This window comes from Poecilia reticulata, chromosome 18 (genome assembly GCF_904066995.2).
Source record: "Poecilia reticulata chromosome 18, P_reticulata-male-v2, whole genome shotgun sequence".
Classification (NCBI taxonomy): Eukaryota; Metazoa; Chordata; class Actinopteri; order Cyprinodontiformes; family Poeciliidae; genus Poecilia; species Poecilia reticulata.
Genome location: NC_088847.1, coordinates 10,942,165 through 10,958,959, shown reverse-complemented (window position 1 = coordinate 10,958,959; position 16,795 = coordinate 10,942,165). Strand labels below are relative to the sequence as shown.

Below are 16,795 nucleotides of genomic sequence, written 5' to 3'. Positions count from 1 at the left end.
AGCTTGAAACGCTAGTCAAGTACCACCGGCGAGAGAGTACAACATTGATCAATTTGGATCCAACACAACTGCTGAGATGTAACTTCTCTTTTTAATTTTTTTTTTTGAGAATGGAGGTGTTTTACTTTGTTTTTTTTATGTCTAAAATCCTGACACAAATGGTTGTGCAAAAACACACTTTATCAGGAAATCACCCAAAATGAACCCATTGTTCCAACATGAAGTAGTCTAAAAGATCTCAAAAAGCAACACAACCCCAATTTAAAAACGGTTCAAGGGAAGAGAAAAAAAAAAATCAGATGCCTCTCAGTATGGAAAGCGAGAGCCATTTTACCTAAGAACAGAGAAAATATTGAGTGTAACAAATTAACATTGAAGACTTAGCAAGGCCACAAATGAACCTTGATGTTCATGATTCAAAAGGAAAATGTGCATCTTTTTACACACTCCTAAAATTTGAGCTGTTTTTCCAACATTAGCTTTGGATTTTCCAAATTTCCCAATAAAAATATGTGCAGCACTTTTATCCAAATATGTATCCATGGATACAAGTTTTAGAATCTAAAAATATATGGATTTCTGTAACATATGACTAAAATCTCCCAGAATCTGGAGTGATGCGCAACTAAAAATATCGCCCACCTTTGTACTTCGTCACGGATGTTTTATGTTAAACAGCAGTCAGGTAGAAAAAAAAAAAAAAGTTCACTATCTGATATAAAGCAGTGAGTTCTGGCCTTCTCCAACAGGAAATGCTTAGTCACTCTGTCAGTGACTCACCAAACCTCAGAGCTCAGCTTGTTCCTACCCCCAGCATCGACAGCATGACCGGTCAGCAGAAACGCGTTACGTACCATAAACGCTGCTCAGCAGCTCCGCTCGGGCCGCAACCGACGGGAAAATATACACCAGCTCCGAGTGAAAACACTCGGCACGCTCGGTCGTAGCAACAGTCTCTTTATTTGGCCTCATGTTTCATTCATTCCGTAATTATTGTACAACGTATATACAGGAGCAAACAGAAGATTTACATGTCCTTGGTTTGTCGTCTTTCAGCAAAGGTTGGCAGTGCATTCTTGGCCTTTTTTGTCCCCAGCAGTGTCTCCGGGTTTCCTCTTGTCCATATTCGTGAACACGCAGGCCAGGGCCAGAGCTTCATGATCGCATATTTGTGGTGCCAAGCTTTCGTCCAGGTCAGCCTCACGTCGCCCCGTCGTCTGCATTGTTCATCTGCGCCAATACTGGAAAAGACAGAAACGGAGGTCGAGTTGGGCTGTGTTCTCGTCTTATTTAGAAGAAAGCTGAAATTTTTTGGATCGTTCTCTGCAAAATAAAACACTCAGCTGCACAAAGCGGTGATCATCTGCTGCGGAGCGGGCTCACCTGTGCAAATTTGTGTATTTGCTCGACCACAGCAGCAAACAAAGCTCCCACGCTCTCGTCGATCAGGCTCTGCATGTAGTGAACAGCCTCCTCATCCGACAGGTCCAGTCTGAACTTGTCCTGCACCTGGCGGCACGTCAGAGTTACAGTTATCACGGTGTGGCGAGAAGCCGACCACAGGCCGGCAAAACAAGATGCCAAAGCACTGCTCAGTCCATCAGGGCTGTCCATCCAAAAATAAATAGTGAAATAAAGAAAATGTTCCCACTTCTTTTCATCCTCCACACTTTTTCTAAAAGTTTACAGAAGGATCAACGTGAATAAGCATTTTTGCCACCTTTTTAACTGTCTTGTCAGGCTCCAGAGCGATGTCAGGGATATTGGCATCCACCATGAGGGAAAAAAGATTCAGGATCAGGTTGGAGTACCTGACAAAACAAGCGAAAGAATTTTACAAACTGATCCATCCGATCTCCGCAGTGAACACTTTTTTAAAACACACATTAGCATATAATAATCCCTCAAACACAACAATAAACCCGACCGTTCAACTGAAAGACTGATAAATGTCTACACTCAAAGAGTTTGGGATAAATATTAGTACCTCCTGAGGTGGAGGAAGGCGGTGTAGCACTGCTTCCTGAATTCCTGGTACTGCTCGCTCTGCGTCCCCCCCATGCCCTCCACCATCTCTTTGCTCAGCTTCATGGGCGGCGGCAGCGGCTTGGGGTCTCGACCCAGGATGTAGCCAAAGTCTATGTGGAAGAGCTTCCCTGGAAGAGCGAGAGCGAGGATAAAAAAAAATCCTGAACCTGGGTTTGTGCAGTCGGCCTGGCTTCACAGACCCGTTTCCCCCCACCCCCCTCACCAGTTTTCGTCAGCAGCAGGTTGTCCAGGTGTCTGTCTCCGACTCCCAGGATGTAAGTGATGACGCAGTAACCAGCTGGAGGAGCAGAGGGACATTCGTTCAATATGCTGCCGAGTTCAGCTGGTTATGTGTTTCATTTGAAGTTAATCATGCCGAGAGTCTCACCGCAGCTTTTGACGTAGGTGTCCATCACCTCGGAGCTGATGCCGTAGGGGCCCTTTTCGCTCGGCGCGTGCTTCCTGAAGAAGCTCTGCGTCAACAAGAACGGATCGGATCATTGTTCTCACTCACACCTCTGCACATACCGCTGCGGTCAAACCGGCTCACCTGGATGTTGCCCTCAGTGGCCAAAACCTCGGCAACAGGAACGGACTGGACGAACTGCATGTAACCTGGAACAATAACGCGCGACTTTGGTCATGTAGAAAATAAAAACTCCAACCCCCCTCCCCCCATATCAGATCTGATTTTAGTATTTTAAAAAAAATCACTTTCTTTTCAAAGAATTGACAGAAAATCTTGTCAAAAACCGTCTTTTATTTTAATCGTCTCCCAGAATTTTTATGCAATTACTAGAACGCAGACGTAATATTAACAGAATAAAGACGCAATCTTACTGGAACATCTTTAAAATTACGAGAAGTCATTTTATTGAGGAAAAAAAAAGCTTCAATGGTTAATTTGTACATTGTACATTAATTTGTACAATCGTTTTAAAGTCCTGATAGTGATGATAATTTGATGCTGATGTGTTGAAAGACGGAGCATTTCCTTATCGTAAAACTTAAACCAACTTCAACACAATATGCTCAACATTCCTCATTTTAATTTGTTGTTATTTTTCGCGCTGGACTTCTCATAAATTTACGGATTTATTCTGGTTAAGTAAAAAAAAAATTGCAGCCTTGTCCTAATACTCCATGATGGAGCTGACCTGATTTCAAAGTCCAAATAGACAACAGAATGCTGACATCACTCTGAACTATGAAAACCTGAGAATAATTCAGTAAAAAAAATGGGTTGCATTGCATTGGTGGAAAAAAAGGATCAAATTTTACAAAAAATGTAATCTTCAAAAACAAACAAAAAAAAATAAAAAAGTTTGAGTAATCTGCAGATCTGTAATCTGCAAAATAGATTTATCTCTCAGTCCTAGATTAAATTCAGTATCAGAATAGTCCATTATAGACTCTATAATTCAATATTCTGCTGCCAGGTGTATAAACTCTTATGCAACAAAAACAACCTGGTTTTGTCTGAACTCCAGAGGAAATAAGAGGAAATGAGTGCTTACCGTGTTTGGTGCTGGTGGCCAGAACCTTATATGGAGTCAGTTTCAGGTCCAAGTTCTCTTTCCTTAACAGCTGAACACAAAAACACAAGCAAATCATCAAGAAGTGCCAGTTAAATTTCATTACCAGCTTGCCAAGAAGTGCTATGTGTGTACATGTGAGGGTGACATCTCAGAATCCCGTCCCGACAGGTTTCAGTTCTTATTCCAAGCTACTTTGTTATTTATTTTACAGATACATTCAAATCAAACGGAAAGCAAACCACCGTAGAGAGGATTTCAAGCAGCTCTTACTTTGTCCATGAGCGAGATGATCTGCAGGATGAGCTGGTCCTGCCTCAGGTCGTCTCCGTGTTTGAAGATGACGGGGTACATGGCCCCGTCCTCGGTTTTGAAGATCAGCTTGGCCGGCATCAGAGCGCTCTGCGGCAGAACGCAGACAGAGTGAGACAGAATGCAGGCAGAGTGAGACAGAACGCAGGCAGAGTGAGACAGAACGCAGGCAGAGTGAGACAGAATGCAGGCAGAGTGAGACAGAACGCAGACAGAGTGAGACAGAACGCAGACAGAGTGAGACAGAACGCAGACAGGATCTGACGCAAAGCTGAAAACACGGTGGGGGTTGCTCTTCCACCCGACACACAAGTCCTTCAAAGAGTTGAAATGTTTGTATTTACATTGTAGCGGAGGATTATAAAGTGGATGGAAGATAATACGCCGTTTTAGAACATTTCAAAGTTTTGGCGACAACACATCAATCAACAGTCTATTGTTTGCTCTTTTATTCCTCAGTGGAGGCTTTTCGCTCCTAAAGCAAACTAAAACAACAAGCTGAAATGCAGGAGGAGATGTGTGTGCATCAGTAAGAGGAAGAAATCCAGCTTCATCTGTTGCACCAACGCGCCACCTGGTTCTACACAAACGGATCCTCCATTTAAGTCGACAGTATTTCTTAATCTGTGTAGCTACATTTACGTCAATATGGAAACAGTTTTATTCCACTTGCAGCACCTGAGCGACAGGTGTCAGACAGTCATCTGCTTTCGAAGGCAGACGGACACGTGATCAGAGGAGGACTTAGTCAGCGGAAAACCTTGAAGAGCGTTGCCGTCTCCGGGACGATCCCTCTGATCCTGATCTGAGGCTCCAGAGGAAGAGGAATCGGCTCGATGTCCGAGAGGTTGACCTTCTCGTTGTCGGCCAGCAGAGCCTGCAGCCGCTCCGTCTGCGGAGAATTCACAAGGAATAATGACGCTTCGTTAAACTGCAGTTCAGGGTTGAAAGCGATTAATCGGATTAATCGATTATTGAAATAATCATCACCTAATACAGTAATCAAATCATCGTTAATTGCATTATGCAGGCCCAAAAAAAGGCAATTTGCTGGAAGAACAAAAACTGCAAAAAAGAAACACATTTTTCACTAAAGATAAAAGAAACAAACAAAAAAAAAAGACTCAAGTTGTTGAATGAAAACTCAGCAGAATGTGACCATTCTTTAAAATTAGATCTACTACTAAACCGACGCTGTTGTCACCTTCTTCTTGCGGTTCCCGCTCTCCCTCTGGACGGCCTTCATTAGCTGCACCAGCCTGTCCACGAAGGTCTGCTGGGCGGCCAAGAGCGACCGCATCACCCTCACGCTCTTATCGCCCTGCGGTGCCGACAGAGAAGAAGAAGAAGAAACAGCTCAGCTGGTTTGCTGCAGAACATGTCACGCTCAATTCTGTCCAGGAAAACACTCACCTTGAGCAGCGCCTGGCTGAACCGCCTCATGACGTTCAGGTACATCTCGTGGGTTTTGGGATCCCTCTGCTTCGTGTCCTGATCCTCACACTCCACAATCACGTACCTGAGGAGAAAAACGAGTCGATTTTACACCGTCGTGTCCCAGTGAGACGCTGCTGCCGTTTCTGGACGATGGTTGCTCACCAGTACAAGTAGTTGGCGAGCGTAGCGTTCTTGCAGGCGCGCGATATGAGAAAGGTGCACAAGTCTTGCTGCAAAAAATAGACAAATGAAGCACAAACTGAAATTTATGATCATGTGATCATTTAAAATGAGTGTTTTCTTTGATCCTCGGTTGTTTTTGGGGCGCTTTCATCACCTCCAGAGTCTCGCTGTCCGCCCCTTCCTTGCCTTTCTGCTGGGCGGTGGAGGACGATCCGGACGGAACCGACAGGATCTGAGAACTGAGACAGAAACGAAGCGATAAACGACAAACAGAAAATCCCAGCTACGCTGCAAAAAACTGACCGAACACTGTCGCAGTAAACAATAAACCGGCTGGTAGCGCGACAAATTAAATTAGTGCAATCATTTCTATTCTGATGATTTTTGAAGGGCAATCATGTTTGCATGATTGGTTTCGGTTGAAAGTGATTCTTACTTGCCTTTTATTTATTGTTTTTTTTGTGTTTTATTTATTTATTTTGAATATTTAAAATATCTTCCAGTGTTAAAAATTAAAGATTGTTGGTCTCTGAGAAACAACCTTGAGTTGTTATGCCATTATCAATATATTACTTGAAAATGGTTTCAAAACACCAAATATCATCACTTATTGAAAAGATTTCTGGGACAATTTATCGTCCAGTAAAACTTGTTATTGTGACACGCCTAACCTGACCAAGTATTTTTGCTCTAGTTTTTTGTGCAAATATCTTAATTCACCTTAAATGAGACAAAACTAACTTACAAGTAACCTTTTAGCACAATATATGAGCTTGTTTTAAGTCCCAAATTCATTAATATGCATGAAAAATGACTATTTAGAAGTGAAATAATCTGCCAGAGGAACATATTATATTAACTTATAATATGGAAAAGATGTCTTGTTGCATTGGCAGATTATTTCACTTATAACTAGTATTTTGTATTAGTAATATTAATAAATTATTGACTTAATACAAGCCCCTATGTCTTGCTGATAATTTATAAGTTAATACACTCGAAATAACACTAAAATAAGATATTTTCACTAGAACCTGGACCAAAAATACTTGGTCAGATATTGTGTTTTTGCAGTGTAAATATAGCAGCTAAAAGCAGAAATTATATCAACTACTATTTTATCACATGACACTGAAGTCAGTGCGGCCGCTGCGCCGAGCCAACAGCCTGAGCCTGCAGCCTCAGCTGCGCGGCTGCCAGTGAAATCCTTACAACCAAAGCGTTTTCAACGCCTCCTGAAACAGAAATAATCAAACGTTGCAAATCGGCGCATCTGGGGGTAAATTTAGATCACCTGCTGACATTTCTACCCCCCCAATTTCCAGCGAACAGCCCCCTTCAGCTCATGCCTGTCGCTGTGATGTGCAGCCAGAGGGCGGCTCCGCTGATGTTGCTCTGACCTGTCCAGCGTGGAGTCATCTGAAAGTCCCTGGCTGTCTCTCTTGCTGCCTGGCTCCAGGCCTCCCTGGATGTCGTTGAAGTTCTCGTATTTGAGCGCCTGCACCAGCTGGAGGAGGTACATCAGCAGGTCCTGGAGGGACGAGAGAGGAGCAGGCAGGGGTCAGCACTGTCAGAGCTACTGCAGGTTGTAGCAAGTAACATTTAAGACTTTTTAAGGACATTTTGAATGCCACTTTGAAAGAAATTTAAGACTGAAAATACTATAAATATAGGGGAGAAATGGGGGAACTTACTGCATTATAATCAAAACCAGTACAGAGGTAAAAAAAAAAAAAAAAAAGTTAGCTAGGTAGATAGTGAGGGTATGTTAGCAGCTAGCTGCAGGTAGCTTCAACAGAAAGAGATCCAACCCCCGACAGAAACGTCCCTCAAGAAAAAAGAAAAAAACTACATCAAATAGTCCTGCAATTAACATATTTAAGGCCAACTTACATTTTCTTATTTAATTTAAAACAGTTTAAGGCCTCTTCATTTTAGATGAATTTAAGACCTTAAGAGACTCTTTAAGGATGCCCTGACTCCCCTTTCTCTCTTTCCTGAGAAAGATGTTAAAAAGATTTCTTTCTTCTTCAGCTCAAGTTTTCAATAGAGTTAAAGTCAAAGGGCAGGCATGCCTGGCTGTGTATCTCAGGAACCGTTTCTGGGCTGAATTGGGTCGTTATCGTTTTAGCATCGAGCGGTTCCTCTCTACTGGGACCAGGTCAAAATCATCTACCGAGTGCAATCTGCTGGACTTTCTTAAACATCTTTTTCCCAATTAGCATTTAGCACTTGGTGAAGGTAGCTTGATTGTCCTATATTATAATCAGAATGTTTTTGTTCTATGTTCAACTGATTCTGGATATGATCTAGGAAGTAAAGGACTTTTGCCTGGCATTACTCCTAAACAAAGAGCTGAGATATGGATGGTTTATATGAGCAGTAGATGAAATGAAGATGACACTTTGTGAGCTTTGGAGAGTTTTATTTTCTTTTTTTACCTCCCAAATCCAAATCCCCCTCCTCTCTGTGAACGGAGGCAAGATAAAGCAAATAAGGTCAAAGTGAGGCCTTGTTTGTCACAGCTTCAGCTGCTTAGAGCTTTTTGGAAATGAGCAAGTTCAGGCAAAAAGCGGTTTTCTTCTGGCCGTTTTTAACACACATCTGGCCTGCTTAAACAGGAAGCTCTCTCCCGGTTTTGAAGAGTGACTAAGAAAAATGGGGATCTGTGTCATGCGATTTATTTACAAAGGGAAACAGGAAGTCACGCTTTACTAATTACAAATCCCCAGATGCACTGACTGACTTTAAAAAGACAGTAAGTTGATATTCTGCACTTCAGAGATGGTTAGAAGGTGCCAATAACTGAGACAACGTACTTAAAACAAAGGCTGGAGCACCATAATGTTTCAGTGGGAGATTATGCTCATACAGTAAGTTATTTTCAGGGTTTGGTCTGGCGGTACCTCGTCATCAGCCTGTTGGAGGCGCGCCACGGCGTAGCGCCTCACTGTGGGGTTGGTGAAATGGGAAGACAGCAGCTCCAGGGAGTCCTCCACGTCCATGGGCCTCCACTTGCCCAGCAGCTCCAGGGCCTGCTTGGCCTCCTGGGGCAGATCCCAGTTCACACATTTCAGGAACTTTGCCAGAGCCTGAAGCCAGAGGAAGAGAGCAGGTGGTAAATTATGGACAACAGCTGCCATAAGAAGAAAGGCCTGTCACGGTAACAAATTCTGCTGGACGATAAATTTAATTGAATGATTGCTAAAAACGATGATATTGTCATTTTGAAGCCATTTTCAACTATAATAATAATAATAATAATAATAATAATAATAATAATAATAATAGCACAGTAATGCAGGTACACCTTTCAAAGACAAAAAAAACACAACAACTTTAACTTCTAAAGAATATTTAACACTGGAACTGGAAAACATTTTAATATACAAAATAAATAAACCAAACAACAAGAATTATAATGGATTATAAAGTCTCTATAATCAAAAACATATGAATAATTCAGCTTTGACAGGAAAAACAGGCAAAAGTGGCAGATAGTGCAAACCAACTACTTTGTACTGGGTGTCAAATGTTTGCAGCATTTCTCAAAATGCCAAATTTTCAACATTAAAGGCGAGCATCTCTTTAACGACTGTTTTTCTACCTTATTTTCACATATCAAGCAATTAATTGATTTATTGCTCATTGTGACAGGTTTCTAAGGAGAGAACGACTGAAAGGAAGCCGAAACGTCCCCACCTTCTCCTGCGTGGTGAGGTAGTATCTGAACTTCCACACCAGGTCCTGCTCTTCAGAGCTCAGCTGCTTGGTTGGAGGGTAGCTCACGATGATCTGTTGGCGACGTCCAAACATTCGCTTACTGTTGGGCTTCATCCTTCTAAAATCGTAAAAAAAATTTAAACCGCCGGTTTCTCACGTTGAGCTGATCCCGCGTGGCGGCGTTGGGCTTCAGGTCGTGGTCCGAGGGGCCGCTGCGGAGGCTGCGAGCCAGTTTGTGGTGCTTGCTCTCCACCAGGTTCTCCTGAGAGGAGGACGACCCGGCAAAACCAAGAATTACTGTTAAAACCTTGGTGAATTAAATCTTCTTTAAGAGTTTATTGATATCTGCAGGGATTCCACAGATCTGATCTCACCATCCCTAAGTGCGGGTCGGGGACTTTGACGATGTCGCTGCTGGTCAGAGAGGGCGACGCTTCATCTCCGTCCTGTGCAGAGAAGAAGCGATCATCAACAAAAACACAGCTCAAAGCTGCGTGAGGTTCAGTTTTTACATCTGGACGGATGTCAAGAAGGTGAGGCTTACCTTCTCGTAGTACACGATGCTGTACTCCTTGTCGTTTGTCTTGACGCGAGGAAACTCCACCATGAGGTACATGAAGTTCGAGCTGCGCTTCTCGCTCTGCAGAAACACACATTTGTTTCTCTAAATTTAAAGACCTGTGCAAGTCAGGAGCCATCCCTCTTTTCTTCATGTTTAGTTCCCAAGATCTGAGAACTTCCTGTAATCTTTCAAACTAATCACAGTCAACGTTTTCTCCAGGCTTTCTTTTGCCAACATTGTCCTTTACATTTTTCTTTCATTTTCCGATCAGTTACTGAAACATTTTCGGAGGAATGTTTTGTGTGTGTGTGTGTTAAGCCATATAACTATAAATCAGTCTGACGCAAAAGAAAAAAAAAAAAAAAAAAATAGGCTCATAAAACCTGGCAGGCCACCAGGCTTTACTTGTGCCCCCACCAGGCTGAGCATTGCTTATTTATTCAAGTCTTTTTAAAATGTTTGCATTTTTTTAAGACTTTGTAGCTGGTGTTCAGGTATTAATCTACCAATAACACATAATTATCAAGTGGTATTTTTATTTGCCATACTTATTCAGACCTGGGAAATGAATCCAATTCAATAATATAAACATACTTTTCCAGACTGTAGGAGCTCAATTTGACCGATAAAACTACACTTGCTACACAGACAATCAAAGGAAGGATAATTCACCTCTATGCCCTTTGTCTACATACGCCCCCTTTTTCGTCAAGCCATTAATTTCAGCTTCTTTCCTAATTTTTACATGGCGGTAAAACGACTGAAACGGCTGAAAACTGAGTGGAAAAGCAACAAAAGTTCACAGATAATTTTTGACATTTTTCATGCACTTTCCTCAAGAAATACAGCAGAAAAGTTGACAAAACTAGTAGTCATTTAAAACTTTTTTGTTCTATAGTGTTGCTCAAAAAGGATAAAAATGTAAACATTTTACCTATATGAATACCTGGGAAAAAAACAAAAAAAAAACTCAGTTTGGAGATAGAATTGGACCAGACCGTCTCACCTCGTTGATCATCTCAATCTCTCTGAAGGTCAGCCGGTCCAGCCAGTCCACCTTCACCATGTGGCCCTGCCGGTGAGCCTTGGTCAGCTGGATGGAGATGCGAAGCAAAGACACAGAGAAAGAGGGAAAAAGACGTTAAAATGATAAAACAACAGACATTGATTGTTTGCTTGTTGTAGTGGAACCGCTTGCAGGATAGCAGCTGGTGAGTTCCAACAATCATGCACAAACTCGAGGCCAGCAGCCAGTCCAACATTTCTGCACAGACATGTTCAGCTGCTGGAATTAAAGCTTGCACCTTAAAGAAAGGTGGTTGCCAAAAACAATGCTTTAGATAAGACTAAGTTCGCTGCTCTCGAAACATTAAAACAAAAAACACCCAAATCAGAATGCGGTGGAAAATTTCCGACGACCTACTGCTGCTGATCTGCACACAGTCAGAACTCCACAAGCACAAATGCGGCTTTAAAAGTAAGACATTTGTCAACTAGGCGACTTGAGTGCATCGGTTGCACTAAGTAGTGTAATTGTATTGCTGATAAATTTATAATTTTTGATGCTTTCGTACAAGCGGCATTGTTAAAACCAGTAACACAGAGAAAGCAACAATCCCAAGCAGCTTTTGATCAGTCTTTCATGGTGACAATAAACAATGCAGTTGCCCATACCTACTGAAATATTTCATGTCATTCAACGACAGAGTCTACAGCAAAGAGAGCTTTTGTTGCTAACCTGAACAAGAACCGACGTGGTGCGTTCGCTGGTCTGAAAAAAAATTGCATATTTGAATTTCCAGTCGGTCACTAATTACGGTCGATCAACTTGTTGATCGAGTAGGAGTCCAGCTCCTACCCGATTATATTCCTGCCATACACAGGAATTTGTGAGTTTTTGGAAACTAGAAATCCAAGGTTAAATCCAGTCGAGGTAATTACGTAAACCTTAGTGATGTCATAAAAATTAAATGCATGCACACACCCCGGACAACATAAGTGTGTAGTTACAGTAGAAAACTTAAAGACAAACGTGTGTGCGTGTGTGTGTGGGTGATGCTTTCAGGAACAAAACCATACACCTGGACACAGAAAACCGAAAACCTGGGTCAAAATGTGTTTAGTTTCCCACACAGAACACTTCAAAACAGAGACCAGCTGCGTTTATGGTCCTTTCTACAGTCTAGATGTGGTGAGATTTGTACCCAAACATATTTTGACCGAGGCTTTCAATACACACACTTTACACACACACACGCGCAATGCATTGGCAGCTCCTCCATTCGTACTCACATCACTGAGTACCTCCAGGTCGGGACCCTGGAACAGATGACGCTTTAGAAACAACTTCCCATCCCACGCTTTCCCGTTTGCCTTCCATCCTCTGCCATGCCACGTTGTAAATGATACACACCATCATCTCTACTCCTCGTTTACTGTCCATACCTTGGCTAGTCTGCCCATCTGGTCCTCTGACAGGCTGCTGCTGGTGCGTCCTGGTGTGGTGGTGGGCTCCCCTCCGTCCCCCTCCACGCCTGGCCAAACTTTAAGGTCATGCATCCCCTGCCGGAACATGCTGGAGCAAACAGCAGCGGCAGAAGTTACGAGGTGAGAATTATAAGTGCAAATTTTGATGCACACACAAAACAAAAAGTAAACGATAGCTCTTTTAGTTTCATTTTTTATTAACTTATCTCAGCAGAAGCCAACCAAAGCATAGCTGTGGCTCAGAAGACTCACCCATATTTGCCAAACAAGGTGACTGTGGTTCCCCCAACAGGAATGGCTCTGCCGGGCCCGTAGATGTCCCACACGGTGAGCGCGACCTGGGTGCTCTGCGGAAGGTCCGGGTACTTCACCGGCAGCCGCAGCCACTCATTCCAGCTGGGAATGGGAAAGAAAAACAAGTCGATAAAATGTAGTTGTCACAGGAAAAGTACGATCAAGAAACGCCCCCCCAACCCGATTGTGTTCTTACTTCCATCGTGTGCTGAAGGCTTTGTACGAGGTGCGGACGGGCAGAGCGAGAGGTTTCCCCTCCGCAAACACCTGGCAGGTGACGTAGAGGTCCGAGCAGTTTTCCTGGTACAGACCGGAAAACCGCAGCATCGGGTCCTCCAGCAGTGCCTTGTAGCTCTTCTGCTCTCGCTTTCCTTCCAAACTGCCACTGTTGGAGAAGAGTAGAAGAAGAAAGGCAAACTGATTGTTAATACAGCTACAGGATTTATGATTCCTCTTCCCAGCTAAAAAGCATCTGATTATTTTCCTCTTCTTTTGTTAGTTTTCTGATGAAGCACAGGCTAAAACAAAAATGTATAAAGTTGACTACTGGTGTGAATATGTTTTCTGAATGATTTCATTTCAAATATTAGGCAAGTTAGCAGGACTCTGTAGAATATGAAAGAGGTGGTCGATTCTGAGACCAAGTAGGTGTCAGAACGAGGTTGATACTAAAGTGATAAGATCAATACTTTAGTTTCAGATGCCCTCTTGAATTTGTACAGTATTTACTCAGCTCTACCATAAAAAAAGATCCAGCTTTGATTTGCTTTCAAACAATTATATATATTTTTGCACTTTGTTTATTGAGAAAACAATGCACCCAAATTTCATTCATTTTTATATTGTTTCTGCTCATGATGTAAATATGCTATTAATGCATTTTGTGGATACCGATGCACTTTATCTAAATTCTGTCTTAAGTTTGACCAAAATCATTCAAAAGAAAAAACACTTTAAGGTCAGAAATTTTATAATACCATACTTGATTTATGAGTATTGGTATCGTTATTGGCAGTACTGGACCCGTAATGAATTATTATGTAATCGATAGCAGAATATCCAGTATTGCACACCTCTAGATATTGACGTCTGAGGCGATAAATCAGCTGTCTGATTCAGCTCTGTTGCATATTCATATGTTAGAATGGACCTAGTCATAGATCTAAGTACTTGCAACAAGAGTTTGAGCTACTTTGCAACAGACTATGAGTGCATAGTCTGTTTTATTTCAAACTTTTATTTCAAAAGCAAAAAAATAAATAAAACCACATGAAGCATTCCACAAAGAACTATTTAAGATTATTCCCGTAAATGCGAAGCACATTTCCCTAAACTTAAAAAAAAAAAAAAAAAAAACTCAAGAAATGGGGCATCAAAGAACATTCCGTTTGTTGGTGCGTTAATAGACTGAAAGAAAGTGGGAGTTCTCCGTTTCTATGCATGGTATGTGCAGAGAAAAACCAAACCATTTGACCAGCTGAAAAGGAAAACTTGGACAAACGACTAGTGTATTACTGCTAAATCAGCATAATGTATCAATGAAGATACAAAATTACCACGGAGGAGAGCGAGAAGGCACGTGCTTCCTGAGACAGGGAAGTACAAGTGAATTAATTTCACTTGTACACTTGAATTAATTTCAATACTTTTCGCTTACTAGTTACTTTATGTAAGACTTTATTTATTCTCGTCACAAACAGGACCGACTCAACAAAGCAAGATGTAGTGAATCAAAACACTGCATTTCACTATGAATAGAAACCGACGACCTGACAGGACATAGAACCAAAAACACAAATTAAAATAGTTTATCTCTTGTCACTTATTAAATAATAAATTAGCACTTGAAGGGATTTAAAAGGTAAAATCCCACTTCAGTGCAAGATGCCAAACGCTGCACCGACCCATACCGCAAACACACCGAGCAGAACAAAGTAGTTCCATAGATTCATCAAAACACACGGCTTCAGCAGCCTAACTCACATCTTCAGTTGAACATTAATGTCCAGGTCACAGCTGTAGACATAGTTAAACTTGTCTGTGTCCATCTTCCGAGGGAAAAAACACTAAATTTTACTCCCACACAGGACGACTTCAACATTAAAATCCCCGGACGTTTTTTGTGTTAGACTATTGCGACAACAAGGCCTCGGCTCGGCGCAGAAACACTCCACAGACACCGGATAAAAGCCGGACAACGGAACTGAAGGCTTTATCAGACTGTAAACTGTTTAAAAATTATAAATTAATGTTTTTAGTCACTGCTAAGACGCTAGTATAGCTACAGTCTGACCGGGCATGATTTTAGATTTTTAGTAGCTACACAGCAGAAACCGAAATTTCCAGTCAGGTCAGAGTAGTAGAATGTAGATACGGCAAGACGAGGAAGTTCATGAAAGCGATCGTTGAGTCTTGGGTTGATTATTTGAGTCTGAAGCAGGGCTTCAAGCATTCGTAGTTAAAGGTACAGTGTACAAAAATATATCAAGGATCTACAATACTTTAACACACAGACACATAAAAACTATTCTATTCGAATGCCAAGTGGAGTACTTACCTACACATATATATAGGTAAGTACTCCTCACTCATTTTCATATATATATATATATATATATATATATATATATATATATATATATATATATATATATATATATATATATATATATATATATATATATATGATTGTATGTATATATTTTTAAAGTTGAGTGAATTGCGTGCTCAAGTAATTTGGAACAAGATAAATTTGCCTTGGAAACTATGGTAATGTTAAAGGTGACAATGTGTTCCTTTGAAAGTGTAACACCAAATTCATGAACTATAATTTTCAAAGCAACTGTGAAATCCCTTTTTACTTATCCTGTTCCAGAATATCTGATGCTACAGAATCCACTAAGGAAATATACTATTTCACATACCAGAGAATTTTGAAATAAACATGCTCAAAACTTGTTTCATCTGAAAACATGTACTGTAAATTTTCACACCTTTTATACCAACAACCAAACATTTTCTATTTATTAAATGAGTGATGGGCAAAGTAGTGGCAGTCAGTGTTAATTTTAGGGCATTCAAATCATCCCAGCAACTATCTTTTTTGGTCATTATCATTTCACACTCAAGTTTTATTGTCAAAGCCCTAAAAGACAGCAAACACCTAAGACCAAAGGTCTCTCATGATGCGGTTTGAGTTATTTCCACATTATATTCGTCAGTTAGGCCAGTGGAGGTACTTCCAAGTGACACATTTAAAGAGGAGGCTTTTAATTTACAAATGTTTCTAAGCAACATAGCATTAACAACCCCATTAAATCCAATCTCTATTTAGGTGTCAAAAGATTTATTTAACAAAAATAATCACATTCAGAAATAACTCATGCTTCAGTTTGAAGGGTAGAGATCCAAAGGGATTCCCTCTGTTTGAGTAACATATCAGGGTCGCCACCCCACTCACTACCATAATACTGTGGAGAGGAAATATCATAATGCAATGGGATCATCTGAATCATTCCTCCCCTAACGTCATTTTCCAAAGATATACAAGCCTGCAGGGGCAATGTAGCATTTACATTATACTGCAAAAAGCACCCACCCACCCATACAAATAACTGAATTCACACTTCTGTGTCAGAAAGTGTACAAAATCCAGAACCTTAGGCATGGAGCATGATACCCCGATGTAATGCTCCCAGGGCAGGAAGTCCAGTTATTAAATTTCCTCGCTATTAAATATTCAAGATATGAATTGTAATCATTATAATGCATTTACCAGACTTGCTCAATACATTTCTAAGCTTAATATTGTCCAGGAGCAGCATTTTTGGTTTCTAGGACTGACCCGTACTCCGCCTTAGCACTTATGTCAACAAATACTTGTCAACATGGTTGTGAAAGTTAAGCAAGCATATTTTATCAAAAGATATTACAAAGAGAAGCCTTTTTATAAAAAACAATGTGCCAAAAGGAGCTTAAAGATTGCTGCCTGTCAAGAATAATGATTAGAAATTTTTGCATCCAACAGATGAAACTGAAATCAACCCAAAAGAAAAGGACAGAGTGAAAAGACTGCAGCAAATGTTGGAAATGCTTATGATCCAAGGTAAATATCATCATCAAAACACACAGAAAATGAGACGGAAGTGAAGTGGACGGCATACGCATGATGCATTATCAGTTTCTTCTGAGATTATCTCATATTCTGCAAACATGGCCGTCTTTGTCAGGTGGT

At 41.2% G+C, this 16,795-nt stretch overlaps 1 protein-coding gene across 2 annotated transcripts; it reads right to left on the bottom strand.

The window, feature by feature from the left end:
• Positions 1 to 941: 941 nt before the first annotated feature.
• pik3c3 (phosphatidylinositol 3-kinase, catalytic subunit type 3) lies at positions 942 to 14,938 on the bottom strand. 2 transcript variants are annotated; one of them, XM_008427965.2, is made up of 26 exons: positions 14,545 to 14,938; positions 12,758 to 12,946; positions 12,520 to 12,663; positions 12,226 to 12,355; positions 12,073 to 12,099; positions 10,787 to 10,873; positions 9,763 to 9,858; positions 9,593 to 9,664; positions 9,376 to 9,480; positions 9,198 to 9,290; positions 8,402 to 8,587; positions 6,896 to 7,026; positions 5,650 to 5,734; positions 5,475 to 5,542; positions 5,289 to 5,394; positions 5,080 to 5,196; positions 4,636 to 4,767; positions 3,837 to 3,965; positions 3,546 to 3,615; positions 2,579 to 2,643; positions 2,417 to 2,501; positions 2,252 to 2,326; positions 1,988 to 2,156; positions 1,721 to 1,811; positions 1,384 to 1,509; positions 942 to 1,241 (listed from the first exon to the last, which is right to left on the bottom strand). In XM_008427965.2, the coding sequence occupies exons 1-26, from the start codon at positions 14,607 to 14,609 to the stop codon at positions 1,227 to 1,229; spliced, it is 2,658 nt and encodes an 885-aa protein (XP_008426187.2). In that variant the 5' UTR covers positions 14,610 to 14,938; the 3' UTR covers positions 942 to 1,226. The 2 variants fall into 2 exon arrangements, with proteins under 2 accessions (XP_008426187.2, XP_008426188.2); XM_008427966.2 differs by lacking the exon at positions 12,073 to 12,099 and having other exon boundaries at positions 14,545 to 14,937.
• Between the last annotated feature and the right edge of the window lie 1,857 nt (positions 14,939 to 16,795).

What these genes read in the sequence shown, in the direction of transcription:
- pik3c3 (XM_008427965.2), bottom strand. Translation starts at nt 14,609, where the DNA reads ATGGACACAGACAAGTTTAACTATGTCTACAGCTGTGACCTGGACATT. An exon ending in ACCTGGAGGTACTCAGTGAT is followed by an intron (nt 10,874 to 12,072) that starts GTGAGTACGAAT and finishes ATCTCCATCCAG; the next exon opens with CTGACCAAGGCTCACCGGCA. An exon ending in TCAGCCAGGCGCTGCTCAAG is followed by an intron (nt 5,197 to 5,288) that starts GTGAGTGTTTTC and finishes TCGGCACCGCAG; the next exon opens with GGCGATAAGAGCGTGAGGGT.